Source organism: Choloepus didactylus, chromosome 9, assembly GCF_015220235.1.
Source record: "Choloepus didactylus isolate mChoDid1 chromosome 9, mChoDid1.pri, whole genome shotgun sequence".
NCBI classification, from domain to species: domain Eukaryota; kingdom Metazoa; phylum Chordata; class Mammalia; order Pilosa; family Megalonychidae; genus Choloepus; species Choloepus didactylus.
Window position 1 is genome coordinate 57,664,891 of NC_051315.1, and position 22,896 is coordinate 57,687,786.

Genomic DNA, 22,896 nt, shown 5'->3' on the forward strand with positions numbered 1-22,896 from the left:
TCTCATTGTGGTTTTGATTCGCATTTTCCTGATGGTTAATGATGTTAAGCATCTTTTCATGTACTTTCTGGCCAACCTTTGAAGAGATGTCTGTTCAAGTCTTTTGCCCATTTTTACATTGGATTGTTTATCTTTCTGTTGTTAAGTTGAAAGATTTCTATATATATTCTGGATATTAAACCTTTATCAGATATGTGGTTTCCAAACGTTTTCTCCCATAATGTAGATTGTTGTTTTACTTTTGTGATGAAGTCCTTTGAGTAATAAAAGTTTTTCATTTTGATGAGGTTCCATTTATCTAATTTTTCTTCTGTTGCTTGTGCTTTCAGTGAAAAGTCTAAGAAATCACTGCCTAACACAAGGTCCTGAAGATGCTTCCCTACTTTTTCTTCTAGGAGTTTGATAGTTCTACGTCTTATATAAAGGAATTTGATCCATTTTGAGTTGATTTTTTGTATTTGGTGTGTGGTGTGGGTCCTCTTTTTTTTCAAATGGAGATCTAGTTTTCTCAGCAGCATTTGTTGAAGAGACTGTTATTTCCTTATTGAGTGGTTTTGCCACCATATCAAAAATTAGTTGGCCATAAAGGTGAGGGTTCATTTCTGAGCTCACAGTTCAATTCCATTGGTCTATATATCTGTCTGTGTGCAGGCACCATGCTGTTTGATTACTGTGCTTTGTAATCAGTTTTAAGATTGGGACGTATGAGTCCTCCAACTTCATTCCTCTTTTTCAACATGGCTTTAGCTATTTGAGGACCCTTACCCTTCCATTTAAATTTGATGATTGGCTTTTCCATTTCTGCAAAGAAGGTTGTTGGAATTGTTATTGGGATTGAATAGAATCTGTACATTGCTTAGGGTAGGATTAACATCTTAATGATATTTAGTCTTCCAATTCATGAACACAGAATATTATTCTGTATATATAGGCCTTCTTTAATTTCTTTTAGCAATGTTTCATACAATCCTTTGCATTCTTGGTTAGATTTATTCCTAGATATTTGATTCTTTTAGTTGCTCTTTTAAATGGAATTTTTTTCTTGATTTCTTCTTCCAATTGTTAATTGCTTGTGTATAGAAACACTGATGATTTTTGGGTGTTGATCTTGTACCCTGCCACTTTGCTGAATCCATTTATTAGGTTTAGGAACTTTGTTGTGGATTGCTCAGGATTTTCTGTATATAGGATAATATTACCTACAAATAGGGAAAAATTTACTTCTTTCTTTCCAATTTGGATACATTTTATTTCTTTGCCTTGCCTAATTGCTCTGTCAAATACTTCCAGTACAATGTTGAATAACAGTGGTGAGAATGGGCATCCTTCACTTGTTCATGATCTCATAGGGAAAACTTTCAGTTTTTAACAATTAAGTAGGATGTTAGCTGTGGGCTTTTGCATATGCCCTTTATTATGTTGAGGAAGTTTCCTTCCACTCCTAGTGTTCTCCATGTTTTTATTGAGAAGTAGTTCTGTGTTTGGTCAGATGCCTTTTCCGCATCAATTGAGATGATCATGTGTTTTATTCTTTCCTTCATTCTGTTAATGTGGTGTATTAAATTAATTGATTTTCTTATGTTGAACCAACCTGACCTACCAGGGATAAGTCCCATTTGATCATGGTACATAATTATTTTAATAAGCTGTTGGATTTTGTAGAGGATTTTTACATTATAATCATAAGAGATATTGGTTTGTAGTTTTCTTTTCTTTTGGTATCTTTATCTGACATTTGTATGAAGTTGATGTTGGCCTTGTAGAATAAGGGAGTCTTCCCTCCTTTTCAATTGTTTTGGAAGAGTTTGAGTATATTTGGAGTTAAGTCTTCTTGGAATGTTTGGTAGAATTTCCCTTTGAAACTGTCTGGTCCTGGGCTTTTTTTTGTTTGGGATGTTTTGGATTACTGGTTCAGTCTCTTTATTAGTGATTGATTCGTTGAGATCTTCTATTTCTTCTTCTTCTTTTTTTTTAATGGGGCACGCTTTTTATTGAAATCTACTTCATAAAACCTATACATGTAATTGTCCAATGATAATTATCTGCAAATGTGAAGAGTAGATAGGTAAAGTGGTATGACAAAGAGAAAATACATGAAAATTATAATGTTGCTAGTCCACAACTAATCACCAATCAACAGACACAATGAAAAGGGGAAATACAAACACATTTAAATAAAATCCACATATCTAATGTCTAGGCATAAACTTATCTTAATCTTTCCAGACATTTACAAAGAAGGCTGCAAATTTTCCCTGGAAAACGCAACAGCTGAACTGCTCACCATATTTTTTTATTTTTATTTTGAAATAAATTCAAAGTTATAGGAACAGTTGCAAAAACAATACTAACCCCATACACAGAATTCCATCATACCCTGACCCCCCTCTCCCGATAGCCCAATCCACCAACTTTAACATGCTGTCACATCGTTATTTCTTTCCCTTCCTCCCTATCTGTATCCATCATCTATTGCTCTGTCTTCTGAACATATGAGAGCTAGCTGCACACATCCTTGAACATACACTATAATTCACGTATACACTTCCCTTGAACAAGAACATTCTTTTATGCAATCCCATTAAGCGCAGCTAAGAAGTACAAGAGATTTAGCAATGATACAAAGCTTATATTCTATATTTCCTTTTCCTTATGTCTCAGCTGTGTCCCTTTGAGCTTCCTGCCCTCCATCCTCCAATCCCATTGAAGTTCATCCTTGGCATTCAACTGTCATCTATTTTGACTGTCTTTTTTTTTTTTTCAATTGTGGAAACATATATACAGCCTAAATCTTCCCATTCCACCCCCTCCCTAGCCTTCCATTAGTGGGATTAATCACCTTTAGAATGTTGTAATGTTCTTTCCCACCGTCCATTACTAGAAATTTCCCTTCACCTCAAACAGCAATCCTACACTCATTTCTTAACTCCCCATTGCCCCTACCCCCATTTCTCTTTACCCATACTCTACTTTTCATCTCTATGGTTATATTCTCTGGTAATTTCTTTGTGTTTACTGTGGGGCTTAAAATTAACCTCTTAAATCCATAGCAATCTTGTTTTTCTTTGATACCACCTTCACTTCAATAGGACACATAAACTATGTTCCTATACTCCTCCATTCTCCCACCTTTATATGGTTGTCTAAAATTACATATTTTACACTGAGTTCAAAACCACTGATTTGTCATTAGAGTTTGTGTATTTTATATCATGTAGGAAGTAAATAGTGGAGTTACAGTTCAACAATTATTGACTTCTATTTGTATTCCATTGTGGTTGGAGAATGAGCTTTGAGTATATTCAAATTTTTTTTTTTTTTAATTTCTTGAGGCTTGTTTTATGTCCCAGCTTATAGTCCCTTCTGGAGAAAGATCTGATATCACTAGAGAAAAATGAGTGTCCTGGTGATTTGGGATGTAAGGTGCTATATAATTCTGTTAAAATTCTCTATATCTCTTTCTCCTTTCTTTGTTTCTCTGTTGGTAGGGCCCCCTTTAGAATCTGAACTAGGGCAGGTCTTTTATTGGCAAACTCTCTCAGCATTTGTTTGTCTGTGAAAAATTTAAGCACTCCCTCAAATTTGAAGGAGAGTTTTGCTGGATAAAGTATTCTTGGCTGGAAATTTTTCTCTCTCAGAATTTTAAATATGTCATGCCACTGCCTTCTCACCTCCATTGTGGCCGCTGAGTAGTCACAACTTAGTCGTATGTTGTTTCCTTTGTATGTGGTGAATTGCTTTTCTCTTGCTGCTTTCAGAACTTGCTCCTTCTCTTCAGTATTTGAGAGTCTGATCAGAATATGTATTGGAGTGGGTTTATTTGGATTTATTCTATTTGGAGTTTGCTGGGCATTTATGCTTTGTGTATTTATATTGTGTAGAAGGTTTGGGAAGTTTTCCCCAACAATTTCTTTGAATACTCTTTCTAGACCTTTACCCTTCTCTTCCCCTTCTGGGACACCAATGAGTCTTAGGTTTGGACGTTTTATTTTATCTATCATATCCCTGAGATCCATTTTGATTTTTTCGATTTTTTTCTCCATTCTTTCTTTTGTTCTTTCATTTTCTGTTCTGTGGACTTCTAGGACACTGAGACATTGTATAGCTTCCTCTAATCTTGTATTGTGAATATCCAGAGTCTTTTTAATTTGGCCAACAGTTTCTTTTATTTCCATAAGATCTTCTATTTTTTTATTTCCTCTTGCAGTGTCTTCTTTATGCTCTTCTAGGGTCTTCTTTATGTCGCTTATATCCTGGGCCATGGTCTTCTTGATGTCCTTTAAATCCTTTGCCATGTTTTCGTTCCTCGATTGTAGTTCTTTAATTGTGCCAGTACTGTGTCTCTTCTGATATCTTGATTTGTGTGTTTGGAGTTGGATTCTCCATATCATCTGGTTTTATCATATGCATTAAGATTTTCTGTTGTTTTTGGCCTCTTGGCATTTGCTTTGCTTGGTAGGGTTCTTTCAAGTTGTAAAAAAAGGATCTCAATCTAATTTTTCAGAAACACCGTTTGGTAGTGTACACTTCCTCTAACTAACCAGAAGATGGCGTCTGTGAGTCACCTATACCTCTCAAGTCAGTTCCCCACCTTGTCCCCGTGGTGTGTGGGGAAATGATTCTTGTGGGGTTCAGTTGGAGAACTCAGTTTGGGTGTGTTGCTTGAGCTGTCCACCCTGAATGTGGGGCATGTGTCCGGGTGGCCAGGGAGGAAGGGCAGCTTTAATATTCAAATCCCCCCAGTTCCTGGAGATTCAAGGCCGCCGCAAGAGTCTAAGCCTTCATTTCAGTTCAGCCCCAGACCCTCTCTCTCGCTGTCCCACAAACCACCGGACTTGGCGTAGTGTCCCTGGGTTCTCCAAGTGGGTTCCCCCGCCCAGCCGCGATCCTCCAGGACCTCTGCTGAGGGAATGCCTGCTACGTACCAGTGCACGCCGTCCCTCAAGGGAAGCCCCGGGCCGCCGGGCTGTGCAGGGGCACTCTCAGTCTGATGTAAAGATGACCGAATGGGGCATCTCAACCCCCCCCACCTCCTCGCACATTTCCTCCTTCCCAGCTCCGGAACAACTGGCGGGGCTCTGGGCTTACAACTGGCAGGGTTCTGGGCTTTGAGCATGGCCCCGGGCAGGAGTTTATCCAGCCCTCCGGGGAGCCAGCTGCTAGTCGCGGGGTTTCTTTCTGTTTCCGGCTCTCCCCTCCATTCCCCCGGCCCCAAGGGTATCTGCAGTGGACTATCTTCCAGGCCAGACACCGAGAGACTGGCCCAGCCCCCTCTTGCTGTGTTTTACTGCGTGGTTCCCACTATCACAACTGCAGCCGCTCCTGGGTTTTTCCCTTTTTTTTTTTTTTAAAGAGCCAGTCGGTCTCCAAACGCCAATCCCTGTCTTCCCCACACTGCCACGCAGCTGCGGGTCTTCCAGCCAGCGTACTCACTCATTTCAGAATGCAAACTCCCAGTTTCACCAAGTATGCAGTCCCTGTGGAACTAGCAGACCGCGTCCAGCTGGCGCATCGCTGTAACCTGTATTCTGGGTCACTTTCTGGTTTTTATCTAGCGTTTTTCACGGAGGTGTTTTTTTGCCCTGTCTCACCTAGCCGCCATCCTAGTTTCTCCCCTTCTATTTCTCCTTGAGTCTATGTAGGTGGTTTGTGTGTTTCTAAGAATTTGTCCAGTTCATGTCAGTTATCTGATTTAATTGCATACAGTTGTTCACAGTATTCTCTTATAATCCTTTTCATTTCATTAGTAGTACTGCCCCCATTTTCATTTCTGACTTTCATTATTTGTATTCTCTCTCTCTTTTTTCATTGTCAGTCTACGTAATGGTTTGTTGGTTTTATTGATCTTTTCAATGGACCAACTTTTGTTTTTGTTGATTCTATTGACATTTTGTTTTCTGTTTCATTTATCTCCATTGTAATCTTGGTTATTTCCATCCTTTTGCTCACATTGAGTAGTTTGTTCCTTTTTTAGTTCTTCCAGTTTTGAGGTTAGATCTCTGATTTGAAGTTCTTCTTCTTTTTTTAATGTAAGCCTTTAATGCTATAAATTTTCCTCTCAGCACTGCCTTCACTGCATCCCGTAAGTTTTGGTATGTTGTATTTTTATTTCATTTGCTGCAAGATATTTCCAATTTCACTTGTGATATCTTCTTTAACCCTTGTTTGTTTATATATTATGTTAATTAATTTCTCCGTATTTGTAAATTTTCTATTTCTCCCTCTTTTATTGATTTCTAACTTCATTCCATGTGGTCAGAGAATATACATGGTATGATTTCAATATTTTTTTGTTTTATTGAGACTTGTTTTGTGACCCAACATATAATGTATCCTAGAGAATGATCCATGTGCACTCAAGAAATATGTGTATTTTGCTCATTGGGTACAGTGTTTTATATATGTCTGCTAGATCTAGTTAGTTAAGTGTATCATTCAAGTCCTGTACCCCCTGTTGTTCTTCTCACTAGATGTTCTATCCATTATCAAGAGTGGTATGTTAAAGTATCCTATTATTAATGTAGAACCATCAGTTTCTCCCTTGTAATTGGTCAGTATTTGCTTCATATATTTTGGGGGTATGCTGTTAGGTCCATATATATTTATAACTGTATGAATGGACATCTTTGTCCCTCATAACTGTTTTTGACTTAAAGTCTATTTTATCTGATATTAGTATGCCCCCCAGTAGCACTCTTTTGGTTACTACTTGCGTGGTATATTTTTTTCCAACTTGTCACCTTCATCCTACTTGTATCTTTGACTTTAAGGTAAGTTTCTTGCAGACAACATATAGTTGGGTCATGCTTTTCTTTTTTCCCCTTCTGCCATTTGCTGCATTTTGATTGGACAATTTAGTCCATTTATATTTAAAGCCAGTACTGATAATGCAGAACTTTCATCTGCCATTTTGCTGTTTAGCCATTGTAAGTCTTGTACCTTTTATGTCTCTCACTTCTGTTAATTCCTACTTTTATATTTTTTTGCTTTTTGTTGTACCATATTGAGTGCCTTCTTACTCTTATCTGGATATATTTTTCTTCTATTTTTCCTTGTGGTTACCATAGGGTTAAAATTTAACATCCTAAACCTGTAACAATCATATTTGGTTTGATACCAACTTAATTTCAATAGCATGCACATATACTTTTCCTGTACCCCTTTGCCCTCCACCATATTTTTTGTATTTTTTACCACTTATATCTTTATACATTGTATGTCTAAAAACCTAGGCTTATCATTATTTTTATGCATTTGCATTTTAGCACCTGTAGCAAATAAGAAGTGGAGTTATATACCAAACAATACAAACCATAATACTGGCATTTACAATTACCCAATTGGTTACTGTGCCGGCTTGAAACTATTGTGGACCCCATAAGAGGCATGATCTTTCAATCCAATCTTGTTGGATAGAACCTTTTGACTGAGTGTTTCCATGGAGATGAGACTCCTCCAACTGTGGGAGGGACCATTGATTAAATTATTTCCATGGAGATGTGGACCCTGTCTATTCAGGGTGGGTCTTGATTAGTTCATGGGAGTACTTAAGAGAGCTCAAGAGCTGACAAAGACACTGATGCTTGGAGATGCAGACAGAAGGATGTTTGGAGATGCTAAACGAAGAGATGAAGCCCAGAGTTTGCCCCTGAGAAGCTAAGAGAGGACCCCCAGATGCTCAGAGAGAAACACCCTGGGATAGAGAAGCAAGGATGCACAGGAGCTGAGAGAGAGGAGTGAAGACAGAAGCCTAGAGACATTTTGGAGACAGCCATTTTGAAATACATCCTGGGAGCAAAGGGCCCAGCAGATGCCAGCCATGTACCCTCCCAGTGGACAGAGTTGTTCTGGGTGCCATTGGCCTTCCTTCAGTGAAGGTATCCTTTTGTTGATGCCTTAGTTTGGACACTTTTATAGCCTTAAAACTTAGGTTATTTGTAGTATAATATATCCCCTTTATAAAAGCCAATCCATTTCTGATATTTTTCATGACAGCAGCATTAGCAAACCAGCACAGTTACCTTTACCACAGGTAACGTCTTTTCCTTTCAGTTTGAGAAACTCCCTCTAGCATTGCTTATAGTGGCTGGTCAGGTTTAGTTTATCTGAGACATTGTTTCAAACTCTCTCATGTCTGAAACAGAGTCTTGCTAGATATAAAATACTTGTCTGGCAGTTGTTTTCCTGCAGCACTTTAAGTATTTCAATCCACTGCCTTTTTTCCTCCATGCTTTCTGATAAGAAATTGGTGCGTAATCTAATTGGGGTTCCCATGTACATAACATGTTGCTTTTCTCTTGCAGGTTTCAGAACTTTCTCCTTGTCCTTCACATTTGATAGTATAATCAATATATGATGGGTTGTATTTTTCTTCATGTTTATCCTGTTTGGTGTTCTCTGGGCTTCTCTTGGATTCACGTCTTTTGCTAAGTTTGGGAAGTTCTCAGTCATTATTTCTTTGAGTATTTCTTCTCCCCCTTTCTTTCTTCTCCTTCTGTGAATCTCATAATGCTTAAATTGGTGCACTTAATGGAGTCGCATAGCTTTCTTAGGCCATTTTTGCTTTTACTGTATTTTTTTCTTTCTGTTCCTCAGCCTGACTCATTTCAAGTGTCTTATCTTCAAGTTCACTGATTCTTTCTTCTTCCAGTTCCAATCTGCTCTTGAAACCTTCCTGGGCCTTTTTCATTTCAGTTATTCTGGTTTTCAATGCCAATAGTTCTGTTTGGTTCCTATTTAAAATTCCTATCTCTTTACTTAAACTCTTTCATGTTGTTCATTCATTGTTTTCCTGATATCCTTTAATTATTTCTCTGTACTTTCATTCACTCTTTGACCATTTTTGAGATCAGTTTTTAAAATGCTTTGTTTGGTATATCCACATTCTTGTCTTCTTTGTTGATGTTTTCTGTATTTTTATCCTCTTCCTTTGGGTGGAGCATCATTTCTTTTTTCTTTTTTGGTCTTGTACTCTTTTGTTTCACACAATATTTTTATTAACATTTTTATTAAGATTTTAATATTTTAAAATGTTAACTCTGGGATTTACCCCCTGGGATATCTGTTTCTTTATTTTGTAACCAGCTGGTGATAAGACAGATTTTCTTGAGCTTCAGCTCACCTGTTAGGATGGTATGCCCAAGGTGAATGCAGTGTGCAGGGTTTTTCCTATTTTTAGAGCCTCTTTCTTGTTCTGGGATTTTGCTTGTTAGTTGTTTTGGAGTTCCCTGTTTACAGGAGTTTGGTTGTTCCCTCTACTTCCCAGGAGACAGACTTCCTTCTCCTGGGTATTTGTCCCAGGGCTTTGTCCCAGACAGTCTGTCTCTATAGTTATTTACACGGCTTTCATCATCTCAAGCTCCTTTTGCCTGGAGGGCAAATTCTGGGAAGAAGCTCACTCAGGAGAGATGTGGTCCTCTTTTATTCAGGTAAAATTTACATACAGTATAATGCACAAATGTAAGTGCATAATTCATTGTATGAGATTTCACAAATGCTCAGCCTGTACAATAAAAACTTTTATTAAGCTATAGAAGGTTACCTCCATCCCAGAATGTTCCCTTAGTCCCTTCCCTCTTAATCCTCACATTCATCCCCTTCCAGAGGCAACCAGTGTCATTAATTTTTCCCACCATATGTTAGTTTTTTCTTTTCTAGAACTTAATATAAATGGAGTCATACAGCATGTGTCCAGTTTTTTTCACTCAGCGTGTTTTTGAGATTGATCCATGGTGTTGAATTTATAAGTAGTTTGTTTCTTGTTGTTCCTGAGTAGTATTTCATTGTGTGATATACCATAGTTTGTTTATCTACTATCCTATTCATGGAGACCCAGGCTCTTTCCAGTTTTGGGTTATTGTGAATAAAGTTGCTGAGAACATTCTTGAAAAGTTTTTGGAGGACATAAGTTTTCATTTCTGTTGGATACTGTATTAGCTTTCTCTTGCTGCTTTAACAAATTATTACAAACTTCGTGGCTTCAATAATATAAATGTATTATCTTACAGTTCTGTAGGTGAGGTAACTGACACAGGTCTCACTGGACTAAAATCAGGGTCTACTTGTTAGACATTTTTTTCTTCTGGCTACTTTCAAACTTTTCGTCTTTATTTTTGTTTTTTATATTATCAGCATGATGTGCCTAGATGGTATATATTTTGTATTTATTCTGCTTAGATTCACTGAGTTTCTTGAATCTGTAAATTTATGTATTTCATCAAATTTGGGAAGAGTCTGGCCATTATTTCTTCACATATTTTTTTCTTTCATCTTGTTCAGTTCTCCTCCAAGGACTCCAGTTACACATATGTTATGACAGTGGTATCATTGGAAACCTGGCCTCTTTTTTTTTTAGCTTTTTATTGCGATAACATATATACAACCCAAATTTCCCATTTTCAAGTACACAGTTCACAATGTTGTGCTATCATCACCAACATCCGTTACCAACACTTTGTCATCATCCCAAACAGAAACTCTGTACCCATTAAACAATAACTACCCTTCCCCCTTTCTACCTCCCCCCAATCCTTGGTAGACCATAATCTAGGAACCAGCTTCTTTACAATTTTCTGCTCTGTTATTCTTAGTATATCATATTCTCTTTACACTAATTTCTTTCATGTTTCTGAGATGGCTGCCATGGGTTCAGATACCACAAGAAGACACAAAGTAAGGTCTGTTTCTTCCTTGTGTGCCTCTTTTTAAGAGCTAAAAATATCTTTTCCAGGTGTTCCACTCACACCTCATTGTCCGTAACAAGGCTACCTCTCACTTAATCAGTGACCATGGAAATAGGACCACCATGATTGGCTTAGTCCAAGCAGGAGCTCTCCTTGTGAGGGTGTGGAGGAAAATCTGGCTCTCCCAGTATGGAAGAAGGGTAATGGGATTGGGGGGAAGGGGAGAACAAACATTGTCACCTACACTGGTGAACTCAGGTTATTCTCTTTCCACATCCTTGAGCCATATTTCAGGTGCAGGTAGTTTGCGCACTCTTCCCCGCAGGGGCTTTGAAGCTATTACCTCCCACTCTGTCCCTTGGGATTTCTGAATTTGGGGTTCCTAATCCTTTTTAATCTCTAATGCAAGTGCATGGCATCTCTTTTCATTATAACACCCTTGTCTTTACATGGGAGATTGTAGAAAAAATAATGGCTTTTAAAAAAATAACTACGGAGAAGTTACAAAGTGGGAAAACTTTCAAAATGTTTACTCTTATGGTCCTTGAATCAGTTTCTGAGTCCCTCCTGAGATGTTACCCCCAAACCCTGCTGGATTATTGTTCTCAGATTTCCTTCCATTCCTGAAGATTTCCCTGGCTTTCTCCGCAGTTTCCTGCCTTTTGGAATGAGAGAAATGCTGAACCTTTTTTTCATGAATACTTTTCTTAGTCAATGCTTGCAGAGACTACATCCTTCTCTCAGGTGGGAAAGAGTATTGGGAGGTGGCTGAGTGACAGGCACCACAGAGCAGCCTCTTTGGGCACTTTCTCCTGGCCCAATTGGGCTTTTCCTGATTCTGTCCTGCTGCAAAGAGGGAGGTTGTAGAGTTTTTGGTTGAAATGGTCAGTAACGAAGCATTCTCTAGAGTCAACACTCTCTCTTTGTCAGTAAAACTATAGCTCTGAAAATTTGTGCTGGTTCTTGGCACACCATTCCTAAGAAAAAACCTCAACTCAAAGTCCTTGATATAGAGCCCTGAAGCTCTCCAAGGAGTCAAAGATTCAGGGTCCCATTTTAGATGGTCTAGAGAAGCATCCAGAGGAAAGGGTAGAAATCATGTTTGAGGATCTTTGTGGTTAAAAATTTAGTAAGGGTTTAATACCAAGTTGTTGAGGCAAAGGCCAGGAAATTTGTGGTTCTAAGCAGTTCTTAAACTTCTGGTCTTTGAAGTTAAGTTGCAGAGTTCATTAATACAGAAGGTTATGTAATAAAGACAAAGGAACTAGAGGCTCTGGTCAGGGGTGGTGCTTCCAGCTAATTTTAATGATCATATTCTCTTAGTTTCCAAGGTAATTCCGTTGGAAGTTTTTACATGATTAAAACAGAAACCTCATGTTTTAAATATAAATGTAGCAAAAGTTGGAACTGCTTTTCCTTGTATTTCTTGTGGTTCTCCAGTCTTCCTTGTGATATGAAAAAATAAGAGGTCAGTTGACCCAAATAGAAGGAACAGGACTTAAAGGGACTTAGACAATGTGTCTGTGAATATTTGATCATTCAGTGTTCTGACTTTGGCCATGGTTCCAACTGACCTTTTATAGAGAGCATGGATATCATCCTTCAAGTGGGTAAAATCTGATGTGTTCAAACAGTCTGTATATTTTTGGGGCCCAGTGCAGAATGAAACGCCACATAAAGTACTGTTAAATGTACAAAAATATAAAGCTTTTTCCTTTCTTCACAGTCTGTCTCTGGACCTGCTAAGATTTTTTAAATGTACTTCTTAATATCATGCTCCCTAGGGTGTGGGGATACTTACTGAACAAGTGCACATGAGCTGGGGACTCCACCCTGTGACTGAATGCACACATGGCCCACCAGCAGCTGAGTTCCCTCTCTTGGGAACTCAGGGCCATACTCATGCTCTACCCCAGCCAGAGTTGGGGAAGTTGAGCCAGGCCTGTCCAGTTTCTTTGGTCCTACTGCCCCAATCCACAGTAGACAGGTGAACTCCAAGTGCATAGCAATCTCCATTCCAGGACATGCCGGTACCTGGATTGGGGATGGGTGAGAGGTGCACTCATCCCGAGTCACCCACTAAATGTACCGCAGGACACAACTGACCCAGACCCTCTCTGTGGTCTCACCCAGGCCCCCACTGGGAGTTGAGGGCAAAAGCATCCCCTAGATAGAGGTGAAGAGGGGGAGGCTGGCAGGACCTGTTACCATGGGGCCAGGGAAGTATTCAACTGGGTATTTGGGTTGGGAAATGGTGGGCTCTTGTCCATGATTCTTGCTCCATTGTCCCATTGGACTTCACTTATGAAGCACAAATTTGATGATAAAATTAAGTATTTCAAGATGGCAACTGCAGAGCTTTGAACTGCAGTCACAGAGCTTTCCCTCTAGCACGTGCCTACACACCCATGAAGCCAGCTTTGAGTGTAGTTCTCATCTATGAAATTAGCTGAAAATGTTGAACCCATTTATAGTCTCAAGAAGTTTTCCTCTTGAGGTACCATTATCTTTTTCTTTCTCTGTTTTCCCCCTCAATCTAAAATTTTATAAACATTTCGGAGAACCTATCCCTATTGCAAAAATAATTAGAAGCATTCACTTTTAAATCAGACAGACCTGGGCTGTTTATTGGAACATCAGCCCTGCTGCTTCCTAGTGATTGTGACTTTAGCACATTGCTTATCCTCTGTAGACTGCAGATAACTCATCGGTACAAAATCATTGAATGGTAGCCCTCTCACAGACTTCCATGACGGTTAAATAAACTATTGTAAGTCAATCATTCAGTAAATGATGGGGTATCAGTTTGGGCCAGTGGTTCTTGGCTTTAACTTGCATTGGAGTTTAGGCAGTTAAAGGCAAGCTGCTGCATCCTAGTTGTAGCAATTTTGATTCAGTAAACTTGGGATGGGGCCCAAGAATCTATGATCCTGGATTGTCAGACACATTCAACTGAACGGAATGATGAACTCAAAACCATTTCCTAAAGAGAAATACTATTATAATAATATTTTTAACTGATGACATCCAGAGTTATCTGGGTATGTATATTTTTAACTTTTGGGATTCTCCTGCCATGGTATTTGCATGAGTCTACAACACTGAGCCATAGGGGTAAGAATATATGTCAGCTATGAAACCAGGTTTCATCATCCCAGGAAATCATATCACAATTCACTTTTGGTACTTTAGTTTATATTATATTAAAAAATTCTCTTCTTATGCTTGTTCACCTTCTTTGTTTTTTTCCTTTCCTTCTCCCCTCCCAGTACTGATTAGAGTTAGGATTATTGGAATTAATCTAGGTACTTCAGGTATAAAAATGTCTATATAAGTCAGCATTTTTCATTTCTTCACCTAGAAATCTTAAAAAAAGAAAAAAAAACTTATAGAGAACAATTAGAAAAACAGCCATAAGCACACACACACACACAAAGAAAATAAACAAAATGTCACAGACTTTATTTTTGGCAATTTAGAATATACAGATCTGTAGTTTTCAAAAAAAAAAAAAAAAAAAAAAAGAAGAAAAACAAAAATAAAGGCTTACAAAAAGCAGTTGGGATTAGGCAGAAGCCAAGTAGGAGAAGTGAGAAGCATGCCAGTTAGACAGAGGGCCCAGTGGGTGTAGAGCTCAGGAAGGACAGAAAAAAAGACATTTTCTGAAGGTGAGGAAGACAAAAGCTCTATGCATTGTTTACAACAACTGGTACAAGAACTGGTGAGCAAGGCTGGCAGGAAATATCCTCCTGGACCCTTTCGAATTCAGAGAAGTTGGGGAGCCAGGGCTGAGCGGAGAACTAGCTGGAAGGTATGTTTTTGGGATGCTTGTTACCTTGGTGGCAGCTGAACGGAAAGGGCACCCTCACTGCCCAGGGTGCCAGCCCAGAAAATCCTACTCATTCAAAGATGGGTAGTGAAAAAGGAACCAACACAGCATAGGAATGAAATTTGAACTGGTGGAGTTCAGAAAATAGGTACCCAAATCATCACAGAAATGAAGACAAAATTGGGAAGAACACAGGAGCGACTAGATACTGCAGAAAATCCAGCAGAGAACATGGAAAACAGAAATAATATGGAATAAAATGAAACAAAAAACTAAAAGTAATTATTTTATACAGGCTAGTAGATCCACCATCTGCATTATTGGACTCCCTTAAGGAAGAGCAAAATAGAACAAGATAGAGCCAATATTGAAAGCTATAATTCAAGAGAACATTTTCTAAAATAAATGGGGGTTTATTTTAATATGTTGATGAAAATGTAGTGAATATTGACCCAGAAAGTCAACACCAAGATATATATATATATATTAGAAAAGTTATTGGACTTGAAAAATAATTCTTTGGGCAGCTGAACAAAAAGGTCAAATCATTTATTTAGGGTAAAGTTTAAGGATAACTTCAGGCTTGTCGATAGTATGATTCAGGAAAGCAAAATTTTCAGTATCTTCAAGGACAATGTGAATTAAGGATTTTCTTAAAGATTTTCAGTCCAGCCAAATAATTCTTATGGTGTAAGGACTATAGACAAGCAGATCTGAACATTCAAATATTTAGGGGAATTGTTCCCTTTGAGTCTTGAGGAAACTATGAATTCGTAAAATTCAGCCAATGAAGAGATTGCTGAGAATTCTATAGTAAAAGGAATGCTAGTGAACTTTGAATATATTTGAACTGAGAATTAAGATGGAAATAAATGTGAAAATTAGATTGACAGAATGAAACAGCTAACAACACTTGAGAGGGGCAGAGGAAAGAAGGTGAGAGGTAGAGTAAGTTCATTGATTGCATAATCCCGGGTAGCTAGGAGTCAAAGCATGTGAGTTAAAACTGACAAATCAAGTATTAGAAGGATAAGCATGTTTAACAGTATAAGAATAAACTCTTAAAAGAGAATACTGACTAATGGTGGTGGAGGAGATTGGGGGGAGGAAGAGGAAATATGCAATTTTAAATATTGCTTTTATGGAATTATTAGTGACTAAAAACAAACAGTATAATAAGACTTATAATTATGTGGATAACTACAAGAGCGAAAATTACCGAAAGTAAGGATAATAAAGCAAACCATTTGATAAAGTAGTTTTTAAAAACCTATCAAAACAGAAAGAATAACATAATATATGAAAGAACTATAACATCAGTTTTATCAATAACTAAATATTTAACTCATCTAATAAAAAATAATTCATTTTTAAAAGATATCTAAGACTAAGTAATTTAAAAATGTAGAAAATAAGAGCTTGGATAAAGGTATATATGCAAATATAAATAACAAAGAGAGTAGAGTTCTTATCTTAAAGTGGAATTCATGCCCAAAACAGCATTGAATGAAATTAAGAAATAGCTTTCTATTGTCAAAAGATACAAATGACAATGGAAATAAAATAGTTATGAATATATGTGCATTAAATGTTAGTGTATCCATATTCATAAATAAGAATTTAAAAATAAATACCAACACAATAGTAAGATTTAATTTGTCTCTGGGTCATAAAAGGTCAAGCAAACAAAATATAAAACAGAATATAGAAATTCTAGAGCATAATTATTGAGGATTTGAAGGGCATGTTTAAAAAGATATTATCTGAATGATAGACTATACTTTTCTTTTCAATGGCCTATTAAAATGCCTGTCTACAAAAATTGACTTTGTATTGTACCACAAGATTGTGATAAATTTTAAAAATTGGGCACAATTTAATAACACTAAAATTAGAAAACAGAAAAATCAGAAAACAGAAGCCTTTTGCTCCTGAAATGCTGTCTTAAATCTTGGGCCAAAATACAACTTCAGAATATTTAGAAAATAGTGATAATGGAAGCACTACATAAAAATATATGTACTATGCCAAAGCATTGCTCAAATAAAAACTCATACGATAACCCATATCTATATATAGGCATACCTCATTTTATTACACTTTGCTTTATTGCACCTTGCAGATAGTTTTTTACAAATTGAAGGTTTGTGGCAATCCTGTGTCAAGCTAGTCTGTTGGCACCATTTTTTCAACAGCATGTGCTCAAGCTAGTCTGTTGCACCATTTTAATTGTAGTTGTTTTGAGGCACCACGAACCGTGCCCATATAAGAAGGCAAACTTAATAAACGCATGTGTTATGACTACTCCATGGATAGGCCGTTCCCCTGTTTCTCTCCCTCTCCTTGGGCATCCCTATTCCCTGAGGCTCAGCAATATTGAAATTAGGCTAGTTCATAACCCTACAGTGGCCTCTAAGAGTTCAAGTGAAAGGTAGAATCACACAATCGAAAGTTAGAAATGATTAAGGTCAGTGAGGAAGGCATGTCAAAAGCCAAGGCAGTCTGAAAGCTAGGCCTCTTGCACCAAACAGTTGGCCAAGTTGTGAACACACAGGAAAAGTTCTTGAAGGAAATTAAATGTGCTACTCAAGTGAACACATGAACAATCAGCCTTGCTGCTGACAGGAAGAAAGTTTTAGAGGTCTGCATAGAAGATCAAACCAGCCAAAAACATTGCCTTAAGCCAAAACCTAATCCAGAGCCAGACCCTAACTCTCTCACATTCTGTGAAGGCTGAGAGAAGTGAGGAAGCTGCAGAAGAAAAGTCTGAAGCTAGCAGAGGTGGGTTCATGAAGTTTAAGGAAAGAAGCTGTCTCCATAACATAAACGTGTAAGGTGAAACAGCAAGTGCTGATGTAGAGGCTGCAGCAAGTTATCCAGAAGATCTAGCTAAGATGATTGATGCAGGTGGCTACACTAACAGATTTTCAATGTAGACGAAACAGTCTTCTGTTGGAAGGAGATGCCATCTAGGACTTTCACAGCTAGAGAGGAAAAGTCAATGCCTGGTTTCAAAGCCTCAAAGGACAGGCTGACTCTTTTGTTAGTGGCTAATGCAGCTGGTGACTTTAAATTAAAGCCAATATTTATGTACTTTTCTGAAAATCCTAGGGCCCTTAAGAATTATGCTAAATCTACTCTGCCTGTGCTCTGTAAATGGAACAGCAAAGCCTGGATGACAGCACTTTACAACGTGGTTTACTAAATATTTGAAGCCCACTGTTGACACCTACTGCTCATAAAAAAAGATTCCTTTCAAAATATTATTGCTCATTGACAATGCATCTGGTCACCCAAGAGTCCTGATAGAGCTATGCAATGAGATTAATGTTGTTTTCTTGCCTGCTAATACGATATCCATTCTGCAGCCCATGGATCAAGGAGTCATTTTGCCTCTCAAATCTTATTGTGTAATAAATAAATTTCTTAAGTCTATAGCTGCCATAGATAGTGATTCCTCTGGTAGATCTGGTCAAAGTAAATTGATAACCTTCTGGAAAGGATTCACCATTCTAGATGCCAGTTTGAACATTCACAATTCGAGGGAGGAGATAAAAATATCAACATTAACAGGAGTTTGGAAGAAGTTGATTCCAACCCACATGTAAAAGATGACTTTGAGGGATTCAAAATTTCAGTGGAGGAAATAACTGTAGCTGTGATGGGAATAGCAAAGGACCTAGAATTAGAAGTGGAACCTGAAGTTTGGTCTGAATTGTTGCAATGTTATGATAAAACTTTAATGGATGAGGAGCTATTTCTTATGGATGAACAAAGAAAGTGGCTTCTTGAGATAAAACTAATAGCTTTCAGAAATATGCCAACAATAAGCCATTAGAAGATATAAGGAAGTACATTATTTATGATAGGAATGAAAAAGGATGATTTCCCTAGGAATAAACATAACAATTTATGTGCAAGACCTTTATGAAGAAAACTTTAAAACACCCTTGAAGGATACGAAAGAGAAGTGAAATAAAGATGTCACTTTACCTCATTTAATTTAAGAATTTGGTGCAACCTCAATAAAAATACCAACAGATTTGCTTGTTTGATCATTTGTTTATATTGAAGCTAGAAAAGTTGATGCTAAAGTTCTATAGAAAAATAAACAAGGATTTCTTAGAAAACTCTGGAAAAGAAGGTCTTCAGTTAGTCTTTCTAGATGTTAAAACAGTTTGAAGCCACAATCAGTGTAACTGCATAGTATTGGTGCATGAACAATAAATCAATGAAAGACTAGTTTTGGTTTTTCAAGGGGCAAAGATGAACTATGGCATTGGGATATCTGGTTAGCCATTTGGGAAGAAATAATGTTAGATTCATACCTCACATTTTATACCAGGATATGTTCCAAATGAACTAAAGATGAATGTAAAACATAAAACCTAAATGTATTCGAAGGAAACATGGGAATTTCTAGAACATTTTGGAGTAGGGAAGGCTTTTAAAATTATGACCCCTAATTCAGAATCTATAATAAAGATTAATAAATTCATATATATTTAAAATTTTTCTTCAAGTGAAAATTAAATGAAAACAAAAACACCATAAGCAAATTCTAAAAATCAAATGACACACTAAGGAAAAAATATACAACTTTTGGTACAAAGAAGTACGTGAAGAAATCCTATAAATCAATAGAAAAAATACCCAACAATTAAAATTTGGGCAATGGATATGAGCAGTCTGTTCACAAAAAAAAGAAATATAGATGGTTTTTAAAAGGTAAACAGATTTTTTCTCATTAAAAAAGAAATGCAAATTAAAAACTATAGATACTACATTTTTACGTACGAGATGGGGAAAAATAGAAAAGTCTGATAACATATTCTATTGATGAGGCTTTGGGAAATAAGCACTCTTGCTTGTGAGAATGTAAATTAATAACAATCACTAATGAGTATAATTTTTTAATATCCATATAAATTACAAGTACATAGATCGTTTGATCTATAACTTTCACTATTAGGAATTTATTTCACAGGTGTATCTGTACCAAATGACCCATGACAAGTATTTTCATTGCAACATTGTTTGTAATAGTGGAAATGTGGGAAGTAGCTAAATATCCATTAGAGAGTAAATAAGTCAATTATGGCATATCCCTACAGTTCTACAAAAGGAAGAGGATGTTCTCTATATACTGATATGGAAATACTCCAAGATAGATTTTAAGGTGAAAAACCCAAAGTTCAGAACAATGTGTATAGTAGGCAAACATTTGTATGACAAGGGAGGAAGTAGGAATACATATCCAAATTTGCTTGTATTTGCATAAAATCTCTAGAAGGAACCAATTTAAAAATAACTGCATTTACCTGGTAGAAAGAGAAGAGAGAGGATCTGAGAGAGTAGAAACAAAGTCGGAAGGTGAAACTTTGCATACTTTTTTATTTATTTTACCTATTCACAAAACTTAGATAATAAATTGAAATTAAAAGTGGATTCCTACAGAAAAATGGTATGGCCAAGGTATAGTGTAGGATTTGAATTTTCTCTCTCTATCCCATATTTTTGGTTAAGAGAGACATGAAAGGAGAATGTAGATGGTATCATTACTACTAAAAATACAACTCAAAATACATGCCCCACCGAGAGTTGGCAAATAACTTCTATAGACACAATGTCAGCATGTTTTTTACCCTCAGTGATAATCTCAGAGCCATTTGTTATATATCCATGGTGGCTGACTCCTTGAGTTGCTTGAGATGTTTTTATTAAGGTGCCATATGTATATTTCACCCTTATAACTTAAAGACTGGTCAGCTTATCTTCCCTCTATCCCCGTTTTCTGATATTAACATGTCACTAATATTAAAGCCAAGGTAGAAATATTAAAGGAGTGGAACTTGGATTAGCTTTGTTGTGTGGTAAATCAGTCCCATATGAGTGTTGGGAAGATACTCCCTATGATATTGAAGAGAGGGGAGGGATAGGAAAGAGGAGGACTGACATTTACCTGAGGTTTACATACATTTTCACTTTTGGTCCTTGCCACAATCCAAAAAATAGCCATTTTACAGACAAGGAAACTGAGGCTCAGGAGGTCACTGGAGTGAGGAATTGGGAACCCACATCTGTCATCTCAGAGCTGTCTCTTTCCACTTCACCAGTTTGCTTCTGTAAGTAATGCATAGTCTTAGTAAATGGTGTGATGTGGAATTTGGCCAAAAGAGTGAATAAGAAAAGGAACAGAAGAAGAATGTGTGAAAAAATTTGAGAGGGAGAGAGAAGTAGGGGCAAAAAGAGAACATATTTTGTAGTGGGACTCTTACCCTTGGCTAAAGTGAAGTATTTTGGGGTTTTTCCATGTTTTTTGTCTGACCTACATTATCTTGGTATGTGATAGTTGGGTATAGCATTTTTCCCGAGAAAGAGAAATATTTGAAGGGTATCTCTGCAGATTCATTTTCACTGAACTCCCCTTCCTTGAAGGCTGATGGTGCTGACTCAGCCAGTTGGCTACTCCACTGAATCTTCTTCATTGTCCCCCAGGAAGTACATTGCTGGTGAGGAGAAGTGCGAACATTAGAGCAAGATTCATATTTTGCAAAGTTGTTTGATAATGAATTACTCTTGTTGTCATAAGAAGTTATTTATGTTCATGTTGCCAATGGAAGGTCTTTTATCTGGTAAATCACAGTAGCAGATAGTAAATGTAGAAAAAAAATCTCAAGCATACGTAACAACAGATCTATTTATGGTGGAGATGAAAAGTGATTGAAAATGAATTCTGGTACCTTGTTTTATAGCACCCTGATGAAAAGAGATTGGAAGGGCTTTCCAAGCAGCTGGACTGGGATGTTCGCAGTATTCAGCGCTGGTTTCGACAAAGACGCAACCAGGAGAAGCCTAGCACACTGAGGAAGTTCTGTGAGAGCATGTAAGTTACTGTTTCTCTTTTGGAAATAAATTCCTACCTAAGTACACATGCCAGCCCTGAGGCAAAAAAATAATGGATCCATGCAGACTCCAGCAGCCCCTATAGCTTATGTCATCTGATAGGAAAATGGTACAGGAAGAACTGGGGAATGGTAATTTGTAAGAATTTGTGATTTCCATTTTGGATGCAGTAAGTGAAATATCACTGCCTAATGGAGTTCCTAGAATGTAAGCAAATCACAAGCGCTTTTGGTGGTATTTTCAACCAGCCATGTTTGAAATATAACATTAAAATCATTACTTTCGTAGACACTGATAATTTGAATTTTACAAGAAGAGACTTAATCAAGACATTCCTTACACTTATAAAAACTAAAATACTAGAATATATTATCAGGGGGTCATGATGATGTCCTATATTCCTGGGCAAATTTAACAAAGCACTGGGGGATGGAATGAATGTCTCTTCCATTTTTGAAATATGAACTTTATAGTATATAAATTATATATCAATAAAGCTGTTAAAAAAATAAGACCCACAGAGAATTCTTGTAGCACAATGATGTTTTGAGGCAGTGGTACTCAATGCACTCATCTATAGGAAAGTTAGAGAAAGAAATATTAAAGTATTTGGCACATTCCTAACAAAAGAAAGATTCTGCCTCAAAAGTAGTTAACTACTTGATCCTCAGCCCTTAGGATATGACTGTTTCTTAGTCTAACAATGCTTTCCTTTGGTAGCTTTTTCCTGACACCTGGTCATTTAAACAATAGTGCTGTCAGTTTAGTTCCCTTAGTTGCAGTCTCTTCCTATTTGCAGTTAGAGTTGCACTTTCAAGTTTGGTTTCAATTATGCCAATAAAGTATTTCAGTCATTGCAATCTAAGATTTAGAAAGAAACCTAATGTTTATTATAGCAGAAATGAGTGAAAGGCAGAATATCATCATAAATTCCTAGGGCTGGGGTAAAATATGGGGAACATAAATATGGGTTTGTTCATGAGGTCAGAATATTTATAAAACCTAGAAAAACAACCTAGTAGATGCAATCTACAAAGCCCTTCCTATAATTGAACTTAGCGGCAGTTTATGGAAGAAGAATTTATGCATCTGGGTTCCTGATCAACACCTGGGATTGCTTTCTGGTCTGGCCCTGCCACTACACAATGGACCTGGGCTCCTTCATTGGGTCACAGGTCTGAACCAGGGGCAAAGTTGGGTCTCAGCACATGCTCACATGCTGAACTTCATGTGCCATCTTCCCCTCCTCCAACTACCTTCTTCAGTAACTTGATGCTAGCTGTGCCAGTTTGAGTGTATTGTGTCCCCCAAATGACATTATCTTTGTAGTCTTGTGTGGGGCAGACGTTTTGGTGATGGTTGGATTTGCTTGGAGTGTGCCCCACCCAGCTGTGGGAGATAATTTTGATGAGATGTTCCCATGGAGGTGTGGCCCCACCCATTCGGGGTGGGCCTTGATTGGTGGAGCTATGTAAACGA

General features: G+C 37.4%; 1 protein-coding gene across 2 annotated transcripts in view; it reads left to right on the top strand.

Moving 5' to 3' along the window:
• Positions 1-22,896, top strand: part of CERS6 (ceramide synthase 6) — a 357,725-nt gene that overhangs the window by 117,184 nt on the left and 217,645 nt on the right. For both annotated transcript variants that reach the window (XM_037849819.1, XM_037849820.1), the window contains exon 3: positions 21,267-21,397. In XM_037849819.1, the coding sequence (XP_037705747.1) occupies positions 21,267-21,397 (131 nt within the window). The remainder of the gene's footprint in view (positions 1-21,266; positions 21,398-22,896) is intronic.